At 35.8% G+C, this 22,157-nt stretch overlaps 1 protein-coding gene across 6 annotated transcripts in view; it reads left to right on the forward strand.

Moving 5' to 3' along the window:
- Positions 1 to 1,503: 1,503 nt before the first annotated feature.
- Positions 1,504 to 22,157, forward strand: part of SLCO1C1 (solute carrier organic anion transporter family member 1C1) — an 80,805-nt gene continuing 60,151 nt past the window's right edge. For 2 of the 6 annotated variants that reach the window (XM_045463838.1, XM_045463839.1), the window contains exons 1-3: positions 8,279 to 8,869; positions 13,172 to 13,341; positions 14,772 to 14,913. In XM_045463838.1, coding sequence (XP_045319794.1) covers positions 13,213 to 13,341; positions 14,772 to 14,913 — 271 coding nt within the window. In that variant the 5' untranslated portion in view covers positions 8,279 to 8,869; positions 13,172 to 13,212. Of the gene's footprint in view, positions 8,196 to 8,274; positions 8,870 to 13,171; positions 13,342 to 14,771; positions 14,914 to 22,157 lie in introns of those variants that run through there. The other 4 variants (XM_045463834.1, XM_045463836.1, XR_006708850.1 and 1 more) reach the window with 4 other exon arrangements.

Below are 22,157 nucleotides of genomic sequence, written 5' to 3' on the forward strand. Positions count from 1 at the left end.
ACTTTCAGTGCAAAACAATGAGTAAGAATTCTTCCTGGCTTTCTATCATGATATTTGTATATGCAACTGAAAGAACTTTAATTTGAATGTAGAATATTTTTGGTTCGGGCTGATTTGGTTAATTTGATTTGGTTTTTGGTATTGAAATGGATTTCTGATTCCCGATGGAACAGTTGTTCTGATCAGTCATTATTTCTTCCTTTTCCTAAGAAGAAAAAAACAAAAAAACAAACAAACAAAAAAACTGCCATTAGAAAGTTTATATTAGTAAGTACCAAATATTTGACTTTGTAGGGTATTTGCAAACCAGAGAGTATTACATTAACTTAATTTAGTATTCCTGAAAAGCAATATTTTCAAATAAGTAGCAACCAAAGTAACAGTATAGGGAATGTTTTTGCACATGACAATTTTTAACAAGGTAGTTCTTACCACTCTCAACTGAACGTGTTTATTAACAACTCTCCAAATTTATCAACTTTTAGAAACCCAAGAGTGAAGCATTGGACTTAAGGGATCATTTTGCAATTGAAGTAAATCTTGTCCTTACACCTGTATCTCACACTTAATACATGTAGCAATACTTCGTATCTTCCTATCAAAATTATTTGTTAAGTGATTTAGTTAATGGCTGATAAATATTTTGTAAAACATAAAATTGTACAGAAAAAAATATTAATTTGTATTTATTTTTATTACTTTTTAGCATAGACACTATATTGATGCTCCTTTTTTGCCAGAATTACTGGAAGTGCCTCTTGATTTTTTTATATACATATATATATATATAAATATTACAGTAAACATATACTCAAAATTATTAGAATTGTGTCACAGATGATCAATGTGGATGTTCCAATGTGAAAATAATGTATAATATAAATATAATTCTGTGGTATTATGTTTGATGTAGTTATTTGTACAATCCAAGCCCTCCATCCAGTTTTGAAGGCATCCTTCCCTCTCATATCCAAATGCAGTGGTTTGTGCCCAGCTATACATGCTATAGTGAGACATCTGCTGGACTCCTACAATTCCTAAGGACTCCTGGGGGCTTTTTCCCCCATGGTCACATTTCCTTGCCTATTGCTGATGAATTCTTAGTTTCATCTCTCTGTAACTAAGCTGTGTTCTTTGTCTAATCAAATAGTTAACACCATAATCAACATACCTAGATTTCTGGCATTCAGCTGCAGAGTTCTATAAAATAGCTCTGCCATTGATCCTATAAATACTACAATTTGTCCTATATGGATTGTCTGTTGATGCCTAATACATGGGATATTTGGTTGTACAGACTCAGAATAATTTTTGTTCTGCATCTTTGAAAGCTTTTAAGAAAACTGAATGATTCAAAACATTCAGAGTGTTTTAACTAACTCAAACATACAGTCTTCAGACAAAAAAAAAAAAAAGCAAATGTGATTTTTATCCACAGTTTTCAAGGAATTAATTCTTTAAGCTACACATACAGATTTCCCTCATTCCCTGTTAGGCAAAGCAAATGTGATTTTTATCCACAGTTTTCAAGGAATTAATTCTTTAAGCTACACATACAGATTTCCCTCATTCCCTGTTAGGCAAAATCCCTGCTCCTAAACTTGGTATATTTGTAGCTTTCTTCACTTTGGCCCCAAACTATCCCTCACCAAAGGAACTAACCATCTATCATTTGTATTTCTGTGTCTTAGGCAAGTTATTATCAGTGGAGTATTTACACACACTGTATACATATATTTTCTTTCTTTTGTATACACACACATACTTCCAATCACAGACAGCACAAAAGGGCAGAAGATTGACAGTATCTTCTTGAGTTGTAAACTTTATCCCTCTCCCAAGGCTTTCCTTTTACAGTGATGTCCTCAGTGGAAAGGAAGCAATAGCTGGAAATTCCAGTCCCAACCTTCATCTCCTTCCTGCAACTAGGTGCTATCAAAACCGTTCGTAGGTAAGCAAATGTTCATTTACATGGTTGGGTAAGAGAAGTGATGATAGGTATCTTCTAATGGCTCCTGAGATTCAGCCCAGGGCAAAGGGATGACCATAGCCACTGCCTTGGAGATCAATTTAGTGTGTCCTGGGTCAGCTCTACAGATCACCCCTATGCCTGCTGAGCCACGTGAGGTGGAGCTCGGGATATGGGTACACCCCAACCAATGAAAAGAAAAATGAAATAAAATCAGTTCTTAAATAATTAGAAACTCTTCTGCTTATTAGGATCGATTTAAGCTTATTTAATCCTGAAGCTACTTCAGGTCCTGATCATTCTTTCTGACATCATTGCTGGCTTTATAAAGGAGCCCAAGGTCCACTTCTGGTGAAATTTGTCAGATTTGAAGAATTATCAGGCTGCCCATGCTGGCTGAGATCTTTTGGGCTATTGGGGCCAGTTAGAGCTGGATGGGCATAGGGAGAGCATATTGGTTCATACTTTGTGCTTACTCTACTGTCAATTTGACTGCCTTTTCCCTGTAAGATGCCAAAGGTGAATTCAGAGAAGTCCCGGTCTTCAGAGAGTGCAAAGTAGTTAACGATTATGTAATCATTTTCTATTTGTGCTATAATCAATTGCCACAAACTTGGTGACTTCAAACCAACAATCAATTACCACAACAATGGTGACTTATTGGGTCAGAGCTTGGCCAGTCAGAAGTCTAGAGGGACTTGGCAGGACTCTCTTTCTGGTCTCTCACAAGACTGAAATCAAGTGTTTGCCAAAGTGTTTGCCAGCCTGGACTCCTCTCTGAAGTCTCTAGAATCCACTTCTAAACTCATTTAGGTGGTTGGCAGAATGCAGTTCCTTGTAGTATAGGACTGAGATCCCCCATTCCTTGCCAGCTGATGTCTGAGAGCCTTTCTCAGGGTCTTCAGGCAACTTCTTTCCTGTAGGCATTGCTTCTCTCACCGCTCGTCATCTTCAAACTGGTGATGTCACCTGATTCCTTCTTACACTTTGAGACTTTCTGACTTCTGCTGCATCCTTCTGTCTCCAGCTAGGAAAGTTCTCTCCTTTTAAGGGCTCATGTTATGATATTGGGCCCAGATAATCCAAGGTGATCTCCCTACTTTAAGATCTTTAATTACATTTGAAAAATCTCTTGCCATGTAACTTAGCATATTTATAATTTTCTGGGGATGATGGGATGGACTTCTTTGGGGGCTATAATTATGTCTACAAATCATAAATAGGATGAGGAACACAGTGAAAAAAAAAAGAAGGCATATGAGCCACATGGTTGTTCCACATGATGGAAGCTCATGCCCACAGTGAAACTGCGGGGAAGGTACAGAGATTTCCCATATACCCCTGCCCCCTGTACACTCAGCCTTCCCCATTACCAATCTCACTATCAGAGTGGCACAGTTGTTACCATTAATGAACTTACCATTTATGGACCATTTATGAACACATCATAAATCACCCAAAGTCCATTATTTACCTTAGGATTTGCTCTTGGTGTTGTACATTATAAGGGCTTGGACAAATGTATAATTACATGTATCTGTCCTTATGGTATCATAAAGAGTATTTTCACTGCCTTAAAAATCCTCTGTGTTCTGCCTGTTCATCACCGCCCACCCCCCCCACCCCCGCCAGCCCTAACCTCTGCCCATCACTGGTCTTTCACTATCTTCATAGTTTTATCTTTTCCAGAATGTCATATAGTTGGAATCATACAGTATGTAGCCTTTTCAGGTTGGTTTCTCTCACTTAGAAATAAACATTTAAAGTTCCTCCATGTCTTTTAATGGCTGGATAGCTCATTTCTTTTTAGTACTGAATTCTATTCCACTGTCTGGATGGACCACAGTTTATTTATTTACTTACCTGCTGAAGGACAAAATGATTACTTGCAAGTTTTAGCCTTTATGAATAAAGCTGTTAAAAACATCTGTGTTGCAGGTTTTTGAGTGGATGTAAGTTTTCAACTCTTTGAGTAAATACCAAGAAGTGTGGTTGCTGGATCTTATGGGAAGAATATGTTTAGTTTTGTAAGATTCCACTAAACTGTTTTCCAAAGTGTGTGTACCATTTTATATTCCCACCAGCAATGAGTGAGAGTTCCTGTTGCTTTAAGTCCTTACCAGCATTTGGTGTTGTCAGTGTTCTGGAATCTGGCCATTCTAATAGGCGTGTATTGGTGTCCTATTGTCACTTTAACTTGCATTTCCCTGATGACTAATGATGTGGAACATCTTTTCATATACTAATTTACCATCACTATATCCTCTTTGATGAGGTGTCTTTTAAGGTCTATGGTCCATTTATTAATTGGACCCATTTCCTTTCTTTCTTGCACTTTTGGTTGGGGAAAAAAAAATAGTTGTTTGTCTTAATGAGAGTCTCCATTTTGGGTTTTGCTGATTGCACCTTTATAGTTTCATTTAGCATGTTCTTCTCTTCCTTGCATTTCTTCTTCTTTTTTTCCCCACACATTTATTGATTTTTGAGAGAGCGCAAGCAGGAGAGGGATAGAGAGAGTGCGGGACAGAAGATCTGAAGTGGGCTCTGTGCTGACAGCAGAAAGCTGGATGCATGGCCCAAACTCATGAACCATGAGATCATGACTTGAGCCAAAGTCGGAGGCTTAACCAACTGAGCCATCCAGACACTCACTCCTCTCTTCCCTGCATTTCTTTTTTTTTTTTTTTTTTTATTTATTTTTTTTTTTTTAAATTTTTTTTTTTCAATGTTTATTTATTTTTGGGACAGAGAGAGACAGAGCATGAACGGGGGAGGGTCAGAAAGAGAGGGAGACACAGAATCGGAAACAGGCTCCAGGCTCTGAGCCATCAGCCCAGAGCCCGACGTGGGGCTCGAACTCACGGACCGCGAGATCGTGACCTGGCTGAAGTCGGACGCTTAACCGACTGCGCCACCCAGGCGCCCCTCTTCCCTGCATTTCTTAAGAACTGATATTTAGATCTAAACTGAGGTTTGGTAAGATTTTTTTTGAACTAAGGAAGAATGCTATTTCAGAGGTGATATTTCAAGTTTCTAGCGTCCATTGAGATATTTAAAATAGCTCCTTCTTTTTTGTATTGTTACTGATCGTTGGTGACCATTACCTAGATGCATTAATTCATTAGGGGTTTGAAAATTATGGTATTCTAATTCTTTCATCCTTTTTTTGTTCATTATTTGGAATACTTCTATACAGAAAAAAAAAAAATGTCTTCACATTTTAATGATTCTAATGACTAGGAAAGACAGGATAAATGTAATTTTTCTCCTAAGTACCAGTTTTAAATGTATTGAAGTGGTTCCTTAGAAGCATCCAGAGTTTAACATGTTCTTTTTTTGGAGTGCTATGAATTCATGAATTTAAACATTCTATATATTTCAACCATTACAGTTACTTTTCTTAACGATGAAAATTTCCTACAGTTGGTTAGTGGGAGCTTGTTCAAATTCACCCATGAGTTACTGGGGCACAATCTAGTCTTCAAGGCCTCCCTGCTTTTTTGTATGACAAATATACTGGGCTCATCTTATATTCTCAGACCTGGTAGTAATCACATATTGAGAAGCCGTAATTCCTCTTTTATAGCATTTATAGACCCAATTCAGTGCTGGTTGCACTTATTGCTACTGGTTGATCATTGGTTTTAGACCTTTTCAGTGCAGAGAGCTAAGATATATGTCACTCAGACTGAAAACTCCTGGTTCAAATATAGGACTACCATGTTTTTCTTAACCTGGTTCATCTTAAATTATAAATGACATTTTAAGCCATGAGCCTGGATGAGGTGATTTGGGAGTATATGTAGATAGGGCAAAGAAGATATTCTAAGGACTGAACTGTGGAGTGCTGTGGCAATGAATACTAACAGGAAATGACCACTTAGCCAGGAGGAAAACAAAGAGAGTGTGGGGTTATAAAAACCGGGTGAAGAGAATGGATTAAAGAGAGGGACACAATCAATGGTATGCAATTCTGCTAATAGCTCAATGAAGATGAAGCCCAGAAACTGCTGAATTTATTAATGTGAAGGCCTTTGATGTTATTTATGAAAGTAGTTGTGGTAGAGTTGTGGAGGCAAAAAAATAAAAAATAAAAGAGCTGGTGGGACAAGAATTGGAGAAGAGGAATTTTAGGTAAGGAGTACAGATGAAAGCTAGGTCTTAGAAACATGGACCATACAACCATAGGAATAGAAGAGGAGACAAATCAGATGAATACAAATGCAGATGGAGAGTAAATGTGGTGGGGAAAGAGTACAATATTTCTCTCCTGATTTCATCAGTGAGTTCCCTAAGCAAGGTCATCAGCTGATAATGAAAGTTGGGAAAGAAATGGTGAGGGTTTGAGAGAAGTCATTTGGAAGAAAGGGAAAGAGATTAAGTTATTAAAAGTTATGCTTAACAATGCCTCTAAGACTCAGGTCAGTGGTCATAAATTTAAGATAAGCCCTTATATCATATTAATGAGTCTTTATTAAACTATTTAAAACAGTGTGGGTGTAAATACAGAGTAGAGAGAAATTTGAATTTAACCCAACTGTGGTTTGTCAAGGAAGAACAAATTGACCAATGGACAAAGGAAGTGATGCGCTGTGCAAGTGAGTGATTAAAACAGTTATGTGAAACAACTCAGGTAAGGAGGGAAATGACAATATGAATGATATGGGTTAAGTTGTGTCCTCCCCCCTAAAAACATATGTTGAAATCCTAATGCCCTGTATCAGTGAATGTGACCTTATTTGGAAATAGGGTCTTTGCAGATGTGATCAAGTTAAGATGAGGTCACTGGAATGGGTCCTCATTCACTATGACTGTCCTTTTCAGAATAGGAGAAGACAGAGACACATGACACATGACAATGGTCATGAGACAATAGAGGCAGAGATTAAAGTAATGAATGTACGATTCCAACAATTGTCAGCAAACATTGACGGTAGAAGAGAAGGAAGAATCCCTTCTTTAGGTTTCAGAGGCTCTGCTGACACCTTAGTTTTGGACTTTTAGCTTCCAAAACTGAGATAATAAAGTTCTGCAGTTTTAAGCTCCCCAGTTTGTGGGGGCTTTGTTAATGCAGCCCTAGAAAACTCATTCATTTATGGTTAATTTCACACACAGCAGCAGAGGTGAGTGGTTATGGTAAAGTTTATATGGCCTGCAAAACCTAAAGCCCTTACTATTTGACCCTTTGCCGGAAAAGTTTGCTGATCTAAAATACGGAAGTAGGATATAGTCCAATGAAAGACTACATGTGAGAAGTGCTGAATATTGTGTAAAGTAAGTAGTATGTACATTCAAAACCGTAACTTTAACTGTGGACTGAAGAGGTCAGAAGAGGAATCCTGTTAAAAAGTGAACTTGAGTAAGCTGAGGATAGACCAAATTACACTCTCGGGAAAATTCCATTTGTTGGTGAGGAAACGTAGGCTCTTTGCACTTTGGGATAGTAAATACTGCTTCCCTTTGAATGCACTAATGGCCACACTGTTAAACCCATTGAAAATACAAGACCTATTGCAATGCTTGCTCGCTAGCAAAAGCTAGTTTGATTGCTAAAATAAAATACTTGGTCTTTCAGAATCTGAATGTACCATTGCCTCATTGTAAGATTTATCACTTTATTTGTATCCTTTTTTTTTTTTTCATTTGTAGTGAAATGTGCTTATAACCTTTGATTTTTGGTTAATGATCCTTACCATTGTGTGAACTGAAATTGTATATGTAATGATGATACTTTCCAGTCATTTGTAACATTTTGTTATTTGGAATATACTTCTGAATAGCTCATATAATTTAATCTTCAAGAGAGCCCCATGAATCTATTTTATTTTGAATAAAAATTCTGCTTCACAGAGGAAGAAGCTGAAATTCAGTAAAGTTTAGTGACCAGGTCAGAGTCACAGCCATTTAAGAATATGATGGATCTTGGATGATACTGGTAGCAAATTCATTTATTACCATAACCAAATGCAAGCTAATATGGCTCAGAATCCTCCTAAAATGGTACTCTTGGAAAAAGAATTTATTGTAATTTTAGAATTTTTCAGTGCAAGGAGTTCTCTCTCCTTAGAATTTAGATAGCATAAACAAGTGGATGCTGAAAAATCCAATGTTGTTTTGTTTTTTTTCTTTTTCTATTGGATCCTCATAAATTGTGGATGTGAGCAACTGATCCTGTGTCTGAGAACTCTTTCTAGAAAGAACTCTGCAGAGCCTTGATCCTGACCTGGTATGTGTTCCCTAAGATTCTAGAATCCCAGTGGGAAAAGAAACCACACTGAGATTTAGCCTATGAGCCTTTTTTTTTTTTTTTTTTTTTAAACAGAAGTATCCCAATGATGTCTCAAGGAGCAGCTGGCTTAAAAACTTCTTGGAAGGAGAAGGAGAGATCTTTGTTACAGACTTCCGCCCCTCCTCCTGCTTCTGTTCCCTTCCCCTCTGCCCCCTGCAGAGTTTTGTTTCTGGGAATCAGCAAGTAAGATCACAAGTGGTCTTTTCTCTTTTCACTCTCTCCCATACAGAAAGCTTTATCACGTGTGGCCTTAAACTTGCAGCAAATTGCAAAGAAATGGCTCAAAAGCTTCAGCTCTCTCTGTGCCCTGGGAGCTGAGATGCACGTCAGTGGCTTTGCCAGCGTGGCCTGTTCTCTGCAGACTGCCAGAGAAAAGAGGCCAGGAGGAAAGAGGAAAGAGTCGAAATTGCCCAGGGGTGAGACCATGCCCTTCATCTTTTCTTTCCCCTAATTTGCTCTGTCTGTGTCCATCCAGGCTCTCCCCACCTGGCAGAACTGCTCAGAGCTGCTGTAGAATTCACCCCAGTTTCCTCTTTCAGTCTGTGGAGTGGGGTCCAGCCTCTTGCTGAGCAAGTTGAGAGGAATTGGCTGTCTTTGATCTCCACCTCCAGGTAAGATTTAGTTCTCTGCTTTTGTATTTTGTGACTATCACACCAGATTCTCATAGGAGAGCAGCTAATAAACCCTTCAGTTCTGCACTACAAGTATCTTATCCATACACACCATTAAAATTGGGCCCTTGTCAGGTTAATAGAAATAGGAAAGGACACAGGTTAAAGTCAGATCAACTCAGATCTGGGTTCAAATTTTGACTCTGATGCTTATTGGTTGGGTAGTTCTTGACAAGTCACTTAACAGCTCTGAGTTGTATAATTTTCTATAAAATGGGAATTCTAATGCTAACCTTGCTGAGTTGTTTTAAGGATCAGCCAAAAGTATATAATTCACCTGGCACATAAATAGTACTTGTTAAATATGAATCTGACACAAACAATTACTTGTATTAGGGGGCTCAGCTTTCTTAACAACTCACAGTCCGTGTTAGCAAGTACCATGAGATTATTTGGTGTCCAGAAGACAAGCTAGTCCAGAGGGTTTCCTCATGAGACTAAAAGAAGAGGGTGTTGGGGGTTGCTCTCTGACTTTCTCTCTGGCAGTCTTTGGAGTTTGACTATGGATGGAATCTATGTCACAGGATTAGGGCACAGAGCTTCAGGGCTTCTGTGTGATCCAATTACACCCTTTCAGGCTATCTATGCTCTTTCAAGACCAGAAGATTCATTTTCAAACTCATATGAACAGAGAATTCTGTTGTTGTGTTTTTTTTTTAAGTGAAAAAAATGAAAAGCGGTTGGCTTCTTTTTCTTTGGCCTCCAGAGTAAGATCTACTCCAACCCAGGATGTTGGATGAAAACTTTGCCATAACTCTTTTCCTGGAGGAATCTGTTCAAGTGGTGGAAGAACAATTAAGGACTTGCCAAATGCAAATCCTTCTAAATAGTTGTGTGCCTTTGCTCTACTGCTGCAACTGCAAATGAATAGAGAGAGGGAGAAAATCTGGAGGATCTTTCCATTCATGTCCTTGAGCTTTCCTTCTTCTTACACAGGAATGAAGGGCTCAATACTCATAAACATGGTGTCCTTGAAACAGACTATTCTTGAGGTGATATGCAAATTAGCCATCAAGATGAAATGACATTTTCAGTGAAAATATCCAGTGCCAGTGTTTTAAGCTGAATCCTATTTTGCCCTAACACAACATCAACTAAGATGACTATAGTTTTCTTATTTTTGTCATTACTTCTAGATTAGAGTGATTTTTGTGTCAACATTCCCAAATATAAGAAGACAGTGTGTTTTGGTGTCTCAAGGTTTTAATATTGTTTGCAACATGATTGTTTTTCTCTTTAGCATTAGCATTCTAGATGTAACCTTTGAATCTTTTAAAGATAGATTTATTATAAGTGATAGTATATTTAATTATTAAAGAATTTTTTCTGGTCCATTGGCTTTATTATAACTGGCCAGAAATAATATATTGAAGCTCTGAAACAGTAGGCCAATTTGAATTAAATTTAAATTTTTTCTGGTATATATTTCTTGCTTGGTGATATTTTTACATCTTTAATGTTTAAAATATTTTTGTATGTTCATTATAGAAACATTAGGAAATATGAAACACAAAACATTTTTAAAACATTGCCTACAGTGTCACCAACCAGAAATAATGTGTTAACTCTTTCTTTATATCTAGACTTTCTGAAACTTTGTTTCTATGCATATACACATGTGAAAATGTATGCTTCTGTTGTAAAATAGTGTATTATGTGTATTGTTTTGTACCATGAAGGACAAAATCAGCTCTATAATAAAATCAGCTCTATAATAAAAATATTCTACATAGCTGTATTTACTTCTTTACACTAATTTCTAAAGCCTTAAAAAGATTTTCTTGCATAAATAGACCATAATTTGTTAGACATTTAGGTCATTTAGATGTTTTGACTTTTATTATTATTATTATTATTATTATTATTATTATTATTATTATTATTGGCAGTGTGTCTCCCGCAATTTAATGAAGGTACAGGTACTCAGTAGTCTTTTAGCAGAGAAACCTGTGTAACATTGCATAACCCAATGTTTCTCAGACTCCCTTTTCATTGTTCTGACAAAACATTGTTCTGGAAAACTAGTTTCAGTGACTCAGTGGACATAAGAAGTTGGCCTTGGGTATCAGAACACGGTAAAGAAGAATCTCTATGTCCTTAGTTTCTTAGAAGTTGTGTTTTTTTTTTTTTAAATCAGAAATGGATGTTAAATTTTATCACCTGGTGTTTGGCATCTACTGAAACTTTATTATTTTTTTTATTTTGATTTTTTCAGCTTTCTTGAGATGTGACTGACAAAAATTGTCTAAATTTATGATGTACAATGTGATGTTTTGATATTCATTATAACATGTAACATTATAAATGTATACATTCATTAATGTAATGATTTGGTAAATAAAATTTCTAATATTAATTGTTACATTTGTAAACTAGATCCTAATTACAAAATATAAATTAATTTGGATTTACTAGTATTTTATTTAAAATTTTAGCATCTCAGGGTATTTTTGTTAATGGTTTCAGGGTATTTTTGATAATGGTTTTAGGGTATTTTTGTTAATGGTTCCCTTGGCTATTTTTCTTTTCTTGGCTGTATCAGTAGAGGTAATTAATATTTGCCAGAAAGTTATCTATTTGGTCAAGACTTTGAAGTTATTTCTATATATTGTGCATAATTTCTATGTTTTATACTTATAAACATCTATGTTTAGAGCTCACTGATATTGTATTCTTGGGTCTTTGTCTTTTCTTTTTTTAATCTTTATTTATTTTTGAGAGAGAGAGCATGAGCAGGGGAGGGGCAGAGAGACAGGGAGACACAGAATCTGAAGCAGGCTCCAGGCTCTGAGCTGTCAACACAGAGCCCAACATGGGGCTCGAATTCAAGAACTGCAATATCATGACCTGAGCTGAAGTGGGATGCTTAGCTTAACCACTGAGCCACCCAGGCACCCCAATGCGTCTTTGTCTTTTGATCTTGCTTAGTATTTTCTGCTCTTTGTTTAGTTCTTTAGTTTTTAACATTTTTTCTGTTTCACTCAATTTTCCTTGCCCATTTCTTAAAAGTTAAATTTATATATCAAATAATCTAAAAATCAAATAATCTAAAAATGTAATACTAAAAAAAGAAAGAAAGAAAGAAACAGGCCCTTGCTTTACCCTTCTCAACTCATTTCTCACTCCATAGAGGAATCCCCTCCAGTTTTAATTGTTCAGGTCTTACTTTTGATATTTACTTCCATATTTCAAAATAAATTCTTGATTTTTCAGTTTTGAGAAATTATCTATGAATTCAAACTGTGAAGGATGAGGTTTAGGAAACACAGAATAAGTATTACATAAAGTCAAGGTAATATATTCATAGTCAGAATAAGCCTAAATTTCTAAATACATTAAATTTTACTCCTAATGTTATTTCTTTAATTAGTTTTATGAAAATATGCAAGATTTCTATTAACATACAAATGCATCATTAGGGTGATCCAGAAGTTATTTTGTTTTTTCAATTTCTTCACTTAATTTATTTTTTCAGGCAGGTATTGAGCCATGCAGAATCCTAAAAAAGTAAATATGGATATGAATAGGAGAAAATAGGTTCAGAGCATGTGAAACTGTCCAGGGCTTGGTAAGGACAGGAGGATGGAAAATTAAACATAGGAAGGGAGGCCATCTTTTTTTAAGGCACTAAAGTAACTTTTGCCTGAATTAAATGTAAGCCTGAGGCACGAATCATGCTGCTTCCTTGTGTGTCAAACTAAAATGATACATAAATTGATCCTCTTCTCTTTTTTGCCATATTTTAAACCTTACTTTGGATGCTGCAGACCTATAGGAATAACAGTGTGCTACAGGGACCTATAAGGGGCATCAATCTTTTCTACCCATTCTGTTAAGATAGATTAAAAGGCTTTAATGACTTAATTTTAATGAATCAATATTCAAATGATTGAATTCTTCTTCCTTTCCTGCTTGCTTCTAGTTTAAACTGGCAAGACCACAAAGTTTACAAAATTCTGCCTCGTTATTTATTCCAAAGACAACATTTAAATTTATTCTTTGCCGTAATGAGGCTTAAACTGGAGGGATTGAGAAAGAATGTTGGCTACAGAGTCCTGATAGCTGGATTAGTTAATCAAATATACTGGTCAATTTTAATTGAAAAATTTTGCCAACTTACTGTGGCAAAATAAGGTAGCTTATATCAAACTATGTCTCCAGAATTGTGATCTGTGAAATAAAAACATTATTTAATAAACAGTGGATTTGAATTTTTGTTTTGTTTTGTTTTTTTACTGTCAGAAGCAACCTTGACAGGATCAGAGCCAAGGAATATTTTCATAATGGACACTTCATCCAAAGAAAATATCCAGTTATTCTGCAAAAGTTCAATGCAACCTGCCGGGCGACCTTCCTTAACAACAGAATATTCTTCCTCAAAGGAGAAACAACAGTGCTGTGGTGAACTGAAGGTAACAAGCAGTTCAACAGTAAACAACAAATAACCCTATGTAGTGAACTAAAGAGTAACAAAGAATTGGGGGGCGGGGGTGTTGGGGGGAATTATTTGGTGGAGTCCATGTTTTTGACTCTCCATCCAGATGTTTGCTACACAATTTTATAATTCATGTTTCTATGCAATTACATATTTTCCATATGTAGTTAGAAGCAAGAATTTTTTTTCCTTTTTAAAAAGCGATCTTAGATGCAACTTATTGAAACCACACTTTATCAGGCAGTGAAAGCAGTCTCTCTCTACCATGTAGGTTGTTACTGCATATTACTTTCGGGCTCCATTTCAATGCCCCTCCTAAACTGAAATGAGAGAGAAGAAACTAACATTTATTCAATTTCTACCATGTACCAGATATTATGCTAAGTATAGTGATAGCATTTAATCTATGAAATGTCCATCTATTCCCATTTTGTAAATGAAAATTTTGAACTTTCCTTGCTGCACAGTAAAGGGTAGCATTGCTTTTTATTTATTTTTTTTTTATTTTTAAAAATTTTTTTAACGTTTTATTTATTTTTGAGACAAGGAGAGACAGAGCATGAACAGGGGAGGGTCAGAGAGAGGGAGACACAGAATCTGAAACAGGCTCCAGGCTCTGAGCTGTCAGCACAGAGCCCGACGTGGGGCTTGAACTCATGGACCGAGAGATCATGACCTGAGCTGAAGTCGGCCGCTTAACCGACTGAGCCACCCAGGCGCCCCTAGCGTGGCTTTTTAAATGGTGCTCAGTGTGACTCCCAAGTTCCTGTTCTTTCTTTGTACCAAACATTCGCTTAGCAAATATATGTGTGTGTTTTCATACAAATGCTCATCTATTTTATGGATATTCCATCACAGACTCAGGTCTGGCAAAATATATAAGCCAGCTATTAAAAAAACATTCATTTGAGAATGAATTTAACTTGAATATGAACTCAAGCACAAGGATAGTAGTTGTACTTTTTTTGGTCTGCTATGTTCCTGCTATGACTGTGAAACAGTCATGAGTACTAGACTTGATAAGATGTTAAGTGTTTGATTTTTATCCTTGTTTTATTTTCTTACCTATGTATGGTTCCTTCCACTCTTTGCTTCACCATACAGTGGATCTTTTTTTCAAAGCCAAGATTCCTTCAAGTATCCTTGAGGGGAGGGGATGCAAAGAAGGGAAAAAGCAGAATTCAATATACATTCTGAATGAAATATATTTCAGAATTTGTATTTTTAGGAATCTGCATGAGCTTGAGGCTGAAGAAAGCCTGTACCCATCCTTGAGAGAAATCTTCAGTGATAACAAGCTTGTTAGATTGTTCTTGGTTTGCATTCTTGTTTGTCTGTTTGTTTAGTAAGTTTCCACATGTATGTCAAGCTGGAGTCAGACTAAGTGTGACTTGTCATATTTTCCAGGTATTTTTGGGTGCCTTGTCTTTTGTTTACTTTGCCAAAGCATTGGCAGAAGGCTATCTGAAGAGCACCATCACTCAGATAGAGAGAAGGTTTGATATCCCCTCTTCACTGGTGGGAGTTATTGATGGTAGTTTTGAAATTGGTAGGTATTGCAGATACATGGCTTTACTTTTAAGTACAAGGTCTTCTAGGCGTTACTAAATGACATCCTCACTGCATTCTGTTGTTGCTAGGATCAGACTCTGTAAATTCATGTTTAGACAGAATTTACTAGGACCTGTTACAGTGGAGGCCAGGTGTTCACTATTATATGACACACAATTCAGAGTTTCCAATCAGAGTGAGAGACTTTCCTAGAGGAGAGGGTGAGATGCTATTGGGATTTTGAGTTAAAAATATTCAGGAACTGTCTTTACAGAAGAGTTCTATATCCTGAAAGCCCTGTGATTCGAAATTTGGAAGAATTCACATGGGTTGTACAAATCTTTATTGTAATGATTTAAGAAGTGAAACCATAAAAGAAGTTTTCTTCCCAGTGACCTAGAAAAAAATCCTATTAACGAGAACAGTAGAGCAAAGCAGGCAAGAAAACTTCTACTCTCATGTGTCTTTGGGTAGCATTTGACTATAGACTTCCTCTTGGCACTTGAAAAGACCAAATGATTTTAGTCACTGTGTTGGAAGTACTTTAAAGAGTATAATTCCACCTAGAGCTTCCTGAATTGATAAGGTACAAGGCTGTAATTCTTTGTTAAAATAAACAAAGAATTGGGGTCCTTACTACCTTGGGACTCAGATATATACTTTTGTAGTAAAAGCTCTAATGGCTCCAGTTTCAGCTCATGTGAACTTATAGAAATGTGAGGAAATATTTTTCAACTCTTCAACAATGACTTTTTTAGTTCATCCTGTATATTTCTGTTCTTACTCTGAATATCACAAAACTAATTAAAAGAATGAAAAGGTAACCTTTTACCTTCAGGGTTTTCTTCCCAAATCCTTCTTTTATCATCCTACCAAAAAAATGGGAATGCTTAGGTCAGTACCAATCAAATGTTAATGTACATCCGAATAACTGGGCAACCTGGTGAAAATGCTGATGCTGAGTCTGTAGAAATTGGAATAAGACCCTGCCTTTCTAACAGGCTCCCATATCACATGAAGCTGTTATTCAATGGGCCCTACTTTCTGTAGCAAGTGTTTGAAACATCTGATCATATCACTCCCTTGAGTAAATTCTGTAGATAGACCTAGATAGTTGATGTAGTACTTGATGCCTGTCCTGTCTATAGCCCTAAACTGAATGAAGGGCCATGGAGAGTCAAGGTAAGGATGACACACGTAATCACAGGAAGAAATGAGTATAAAGAGGCAACTAGTTCTAATTGAAAGAACAAATCACACAAAAAGAAGAAGGAATGAACAGATAGAAAATTATATATCAAGTGGTACTTCTTGCTCACTCTAGATTATAGTATAAAAACATTTTAGAGCTGAAGAGACTTAGAATATGGTCCAAACTTTTTCTTAAGTCCCCAGGTCCTAATGCAACTTGAGAGAGCCTATATTTGATACAGAGTACTAACGTTTCACAAGAAGTGACAAAGGACCCTGAGAATAAATTGATATTAATTCTTTCAGACTATTCTAAGGATAGAAGCTGTTTATTGAATTATATACAGTAAAATGCTTTGAAATCCTCTCACTTCCATTGCAAACCTTTATTCCAAAACATCACTAGGTTTTCTCCAGCTGTTTGCAATCCACAGTTTTTCAGAAAAGTGGGTTTCCTGACCATAATCCTAATTTATTCCTCTTGCCTCTCTCCACATTTCTTCCTTCCAGGATTCTGGATGCACTATCACCTTTGTCTCTAGCTCCCATTTCTTCTTTTTTGCAGAACAATCTCATTTATCCTTTGACATCAGTTGGCATTATTATCTAATGTCCACACAACAGGCACTCAGTTTTTTCCCAAGTAAAGTCTTTTTCAAACCAAAGTCTTTCTCCAGCAACAGCAGAGTTGCCAAGAAAATAAAATGTTTTCTATATTATCACTTCCTAATATTTCCAGATACTCTTTCTTTCAAAAGTTTTCCCATATATTCTTATAAATATTTAAAAGTTTTGCTTTTCACATTTTAGTATTTAATCAACTTCATGTAGACATCATAAAAACTTTGTTTTTTAGAGTAGTTTTGGATTCACAGCAAAATTAAGTGGCAGGTACAGAGATTTCTCATATATACCCTACTCCTACCTATACAAAGCCTCCTCCATGAAAACATCCCCCACCAGAGTGGTATATTTGTTACAACTGATGGACCTACTACAACATTATCGTTCAGAGACCATAGTTCGTATTAAGGTTCACTCTTTGTGTTGTATATTCTAAGGGATTGAAAATATATATATATATGTATAATGCTAGATATAGCATTATATATCTATCTATATCTATATATATCTATATCTATATCTATATCTATATCTATATCTATATCTATATCTGTCTATATCTATATCTGTAAAATGCTAGATACCCATGCAAACTACTTTCCCTGCCCTAAAGATCCCTGTGCTCTACCTGTTCATTCATCATGTTCCCCTACCCTCTGGCAACCACTGATCTTTTTACTGTCTCCATAGTTTTGCCTTTTCCAGGTTGTCATATAGTTGGAGTCATATAGTATGTAGCCTTTTCAAATTGGCTTCTTTCACTTAGTAATATGCATCTGGGGTTTCACCAAGTATTTTCATAGCTGGATAGCTCATTTCTTTTTAATGCTGGATAATAATCCATTTTCTGGATAGGCTTTAGTTTATTTATCCATTCATCCACTGAAGGACATCTTGATTGTTTCAAAGCATTGGCAACTATGAATAACGCTGCTATAAACATCCCTGGGCAGGTTTTTGTGTGCACATGTTTTCACCTTCTTTGGGTAAATACCAAAGAGCATAATTGCCGGATCATATGGGGAAAAATATGTTTAGTATTGTAAGAAACTGTCAATTGTTTTCCAAAGCTTCTGTGCCATTTTGCATTCTCACCAGCAATGAACAAGAGCTCCTTTTGCTCCATGCCCTCACCAGCATTTTATACTTTGGATTTTGGCCATCCTAATAAGTGCATAGTGTTATATCATTGGCATCTCAATTTGCAGTTCTCTTATATGACGTTCAACATCTTTTCATGTGTGTATTTGCTATCTGTAAATCTTTTTTGGTAACCTGTCTGTTAAGTTATTTGGCCCATTTTTTAATCTCACTGTTTGTGCTTTATTATTGAGTTTTAAGTGTTCTTTGAATATTTTTGATAACAGTCCTTTATCTGATATGACTTTTGCAAATGTCTTCTGTCAGTCTGTGACTTGTCCTTTTATCCTCTTTTCATTATCTGTCACAGAGCAGAAACTTTTAATTTTGATGAAGGCCAGCTTATCCATTTTTTTTTGTCACAGATTATGCTTTAGATGTTGTATCTAAAAAGTCATCACTAAACCTAAGGTCAACTTAATCCTAAGTTATCTTCTAGAAGTTTTATAGTTTTGCATTTTACATTTAGGTCTGTCATATATTTAGACTTTATTTTTATGAAGAGTGTAAGATTTGTGTCTAAATTCATTTTATTGCATGTGGATGTCCAGTTGTTCCAGCACCATTTGTTGGAAGGATTATTCTTGCTCTCTCATACTACATTTACTCCTTTGTTAAGGATCAGTTAACTACATTTATGTAGGTCTGTTTCTGGTCTATGTATTCTGTTCCACCATCTATTTGTCTATCCGCTCACCACTGTTACACTGTCTTGTTTAATGTGGCTCTATAGTATATATTGAAGTTTGGTAGTGTCGATCCTTTAACTTTGTACTTTTTCAATATTGTGTTGGCTATTCTGGGTCTTTTGCCTCTACAGGTTGTCAGTTTAGAAGTCAGTTTGTCAGTATCCACAAAATAATTTCCTGGGATTTTGACTGACATTGAATCAATAGATCAAGTTGAGTAGAACTGGCATCTTGATAATACCAAGTCTTCCTATCCATGAACATAGAATGCCTCTCTGTTTTCTTAGTTCTTTGATTTCTTTCATCAGAGTTTTTTAGTTTTTTTCACATATATCTCGTACATGTTTTAAGATTTATACCTAAGCATTTCATTTTCGGGATGATAAGGTAAATGGTTTTTCAAGTTCATTTGTTCATTGCTGGCATGTAGAAAAGCAGTTGACTTTTGTGTATTAACCTTGTAGCTTGCATTCCTGCTATAATCATTTGTTAGTTTCAGAAGTTCCTTTGTCAGTTCTTTTGGATTTTCTACATAGATGATCATATCTTCTGGGAATGAAAACACTTTTATTTTTTTCTTCCAAGTCTGTGTACCCTTGCTTCTTTTCCTTGTCCTGTTGTATTAAGTAGGACTCCAATACAGTAATGAAAAGTAATAGTGAGATGGGACATTCTTGCTTTGTACCTGATCTTAGTGGGAAGCTTTGAGTTTTTCATCATTAAGTATGATGTTAGCTATATATTTTTGTAGATATTCTTTGTCAAATTGAGGAAGTTTTTGTCTCTTCCATGTTTGTTGAGTTTTTATCACGAATGGTTGTTGGATTTTGGTCAAGTGCTTTTCTGCATCTACTGATACGAGCATGTGATTTTTCTTCTTTAGCCTGTTGATGTGATAGATTATATCAATATAATTTCTAATGTTTAACTAGCCTTACATACCTGCGAAAAATCCCACTTGGTCATGGTATGTAATTCTGTATATTGTTGGATATGATTTGCTAATATTTGCTAAAATTTGTTGAGGAATTTTCTACCTGTGTTCATGAGAAATATTAGTATTAGGGCAATGTTGGCCTCATGGAAATGACTTAGGAAATTTCCCCTCTGCTTATATCTTTTGAAAGAGATTATAGAAAATTGGTATACTTTCTTCATTACGTGCTGGGTAAAATCCACTAGTGAATCATTTGGAGTCTGTGCTTTCTGTTTTAGAGGGTCATTAATTATTGGTTCAATTTCTTTAATAGATACAGGCCTGTTTATATTATCTATTTCTTCTTAGGGAAACTTGGCAGATTTTGTCCTTCAAGAAATAGGTCTATTTTATTTAGGTTATCAAATTTGTAGGCATAGAAATGTTCATAATACTCCTTTACTATCTTTAAAAAATTTTTTTTTAAGTTTATTATTTTTTGAAAGAGACAGAGTGTGAACAGTAGAGGGACAGAGAGAGAGGGAGACACAGAATCCAAAGCAAGTTTCAGGCTCCAAACTTTCACCACAGACTCCTTTGTGGGCCTCAAACTCTCAAACCTGAGATCATGACCTGAGCTGAAGTCGGAAGCTAACCCACTGAGCCACCCAGGTGCCCCTCCTTTATTATTTAATGTCCATGAAGTTTGTAGTAGTGTCTCCCTTTTCATTTCTGGTATTAGTAATTAGAATCTTCTCTCTTTTCTTCTTGGTGAACATGACTATAGGTTTATATTTTTATTTAAAAAATACATTTTATTAAAAATTTTTTAATGTTTATTATTTTTTTTGAGAGAGAGAGAGAGAGAGAGAGAGCGAGCATGAGTGAGCACAAGTGGGGAGGGGCAGAGAGAGAAAGGGAGACACAAAATCCCAAGCAGGCTCTGAGCTGTCAGCACAGAGCCCAACGTGGGGTTCAAACTCACAAACTGCAAGATCATGGCCCAAACTGAAGTTGGCCACCCAAACAACTGAGCCACCTAGGAGCCCCATGAGGCTTATTGATTTCATTGATCTTTTCAAAGAATCATCTTTTGGTTTTGTTGATTTTCTCTTCTGAGTTTCTGTGCTCAATTTCATTTATTTCTGCTGTAATTTTTATTATGTCTTTTCTTCTGCCTCATTTGGATTTAATTGGCTCTTCTTTTTCTAATTTTCTAGGTGGAAACTTAGATTACTGGTTTTAAATTTTTCTTCTTTTCTCATATATGCATTCAATGCTCTAAAGTTCCCTCTAATCATTGCTTTTACAACGATAGTCTTTTACATTTTCTATTTAGCAATTCCTGGAATATTAGAACAATGTTAATATCTAATATACTATTTATGCAGAAACCTTGTTGAATTTATGTTAATTTTTTTTAAAAAAATTTATAGTTGACACACAATAGTACCTTAGTTTCAGGTGTACAACTTAGTGATTTGGCATGTTTATACTTTATGTTGTGTTCACCACAAGTGTGGCTACCATCTCTTCCATTATATCACTACTGCAGTATTATTGACTGTATTCCTTGTGCTGTGCCTTTTATTCCTATGACTTATTCATTGCATAACAAGAAGACTGTGTCTCCCTCTTCCCTTCATCCATGTTGCCCAACCATCCTTCCCCTCTGGCAACCATCAGTTTGTATTTAAAGGTCTGATTCTGCTTTTTGTTCATTTTTTTTAAGATTTCACTTATGAGTAGAATCATATGGTATTTTTCTTTCTCAGTCTGACTTATTTCACTTACCATTATACCTACTAGGTCCATCCATATTGTCCTAAATGGCATAGTCTTGTCCTTTATATGGCTGCATAATATTCCTGTGTGTGTGTGTGTGTGTGTGTGTGTGTGTGTGTACATGCACACCTCCTTTATCCATTCATTTATGAATGGACATCTGGGTTGCTTCCATATCTTGGATATTGTAAATACTGGTACAATAAACATAAGGGTGCATACATCTTTTTTAATCAGGGTTTTCATTTTTTTTGGATAAATACACAACAGTAAAATTATTCTTGTGGTATTTTTGTTTTTAATTTTTTGAGGAACCCCCATACTATTTTCCACCATGGCTGTACCAATTTTCCTTCCCACCAACAGTGCATGAGGTTTTCTTTTTCTCTACATCCTTGCCAACACTTGTTTTTTTTTGTCATTTTAATAGTTGCCATTCTAACTGGTGTAAGGGGATATCTCATTGTGGTTTTAATTTACATTTCCCTGATGATTATTGATGTTGAGTATCTTTTCATGTGTCTGTTGGCCATCTGTGTGTCTTCTTTGGAAAAATGTCTATTCAGGTCCTCTGCCCATATTTTAATCAGATTTTTTTTGGTGTTATATAAATTCTTTATGTATTTTGGATATTAACCCTTGTCAGATATATCATTTGCAAATATTTTCTCCCCTTCAGCAGGTTATCTTTTGTTTTGTTGATGGTTCCCTTTCCTGTGTAAATACTTTTTATTTTTATATAGTTCCAATAGTTTATTTTAGTTTTTGTTTCCTTTACATGAGGAGACAGATCTAGAAAAATCTTGCTTTAGCCAATGTCAGAGAAATTACTACCTGTGTTCTCTTCTAGGACTTTTATTGTTTCAGATCTCAAATTTAGGTCTTTAATCCATTTTG

The sequence above is a fragment of the Leopardus geoffroyi genome, chromosome B4 (genome assembly GCF_018350155.1).
Source record: "Leopardus geoffroyi isolate Oge1 chromosome B4, O.geoffroyi_Oge1_pat1.0, whole genome shotgun sequence".
NCBI lineage: Eukaryota > Metazoa > Chordata > Mammalia > Carnivora > Felidae > Leopardus > Leopardus geoffroyi.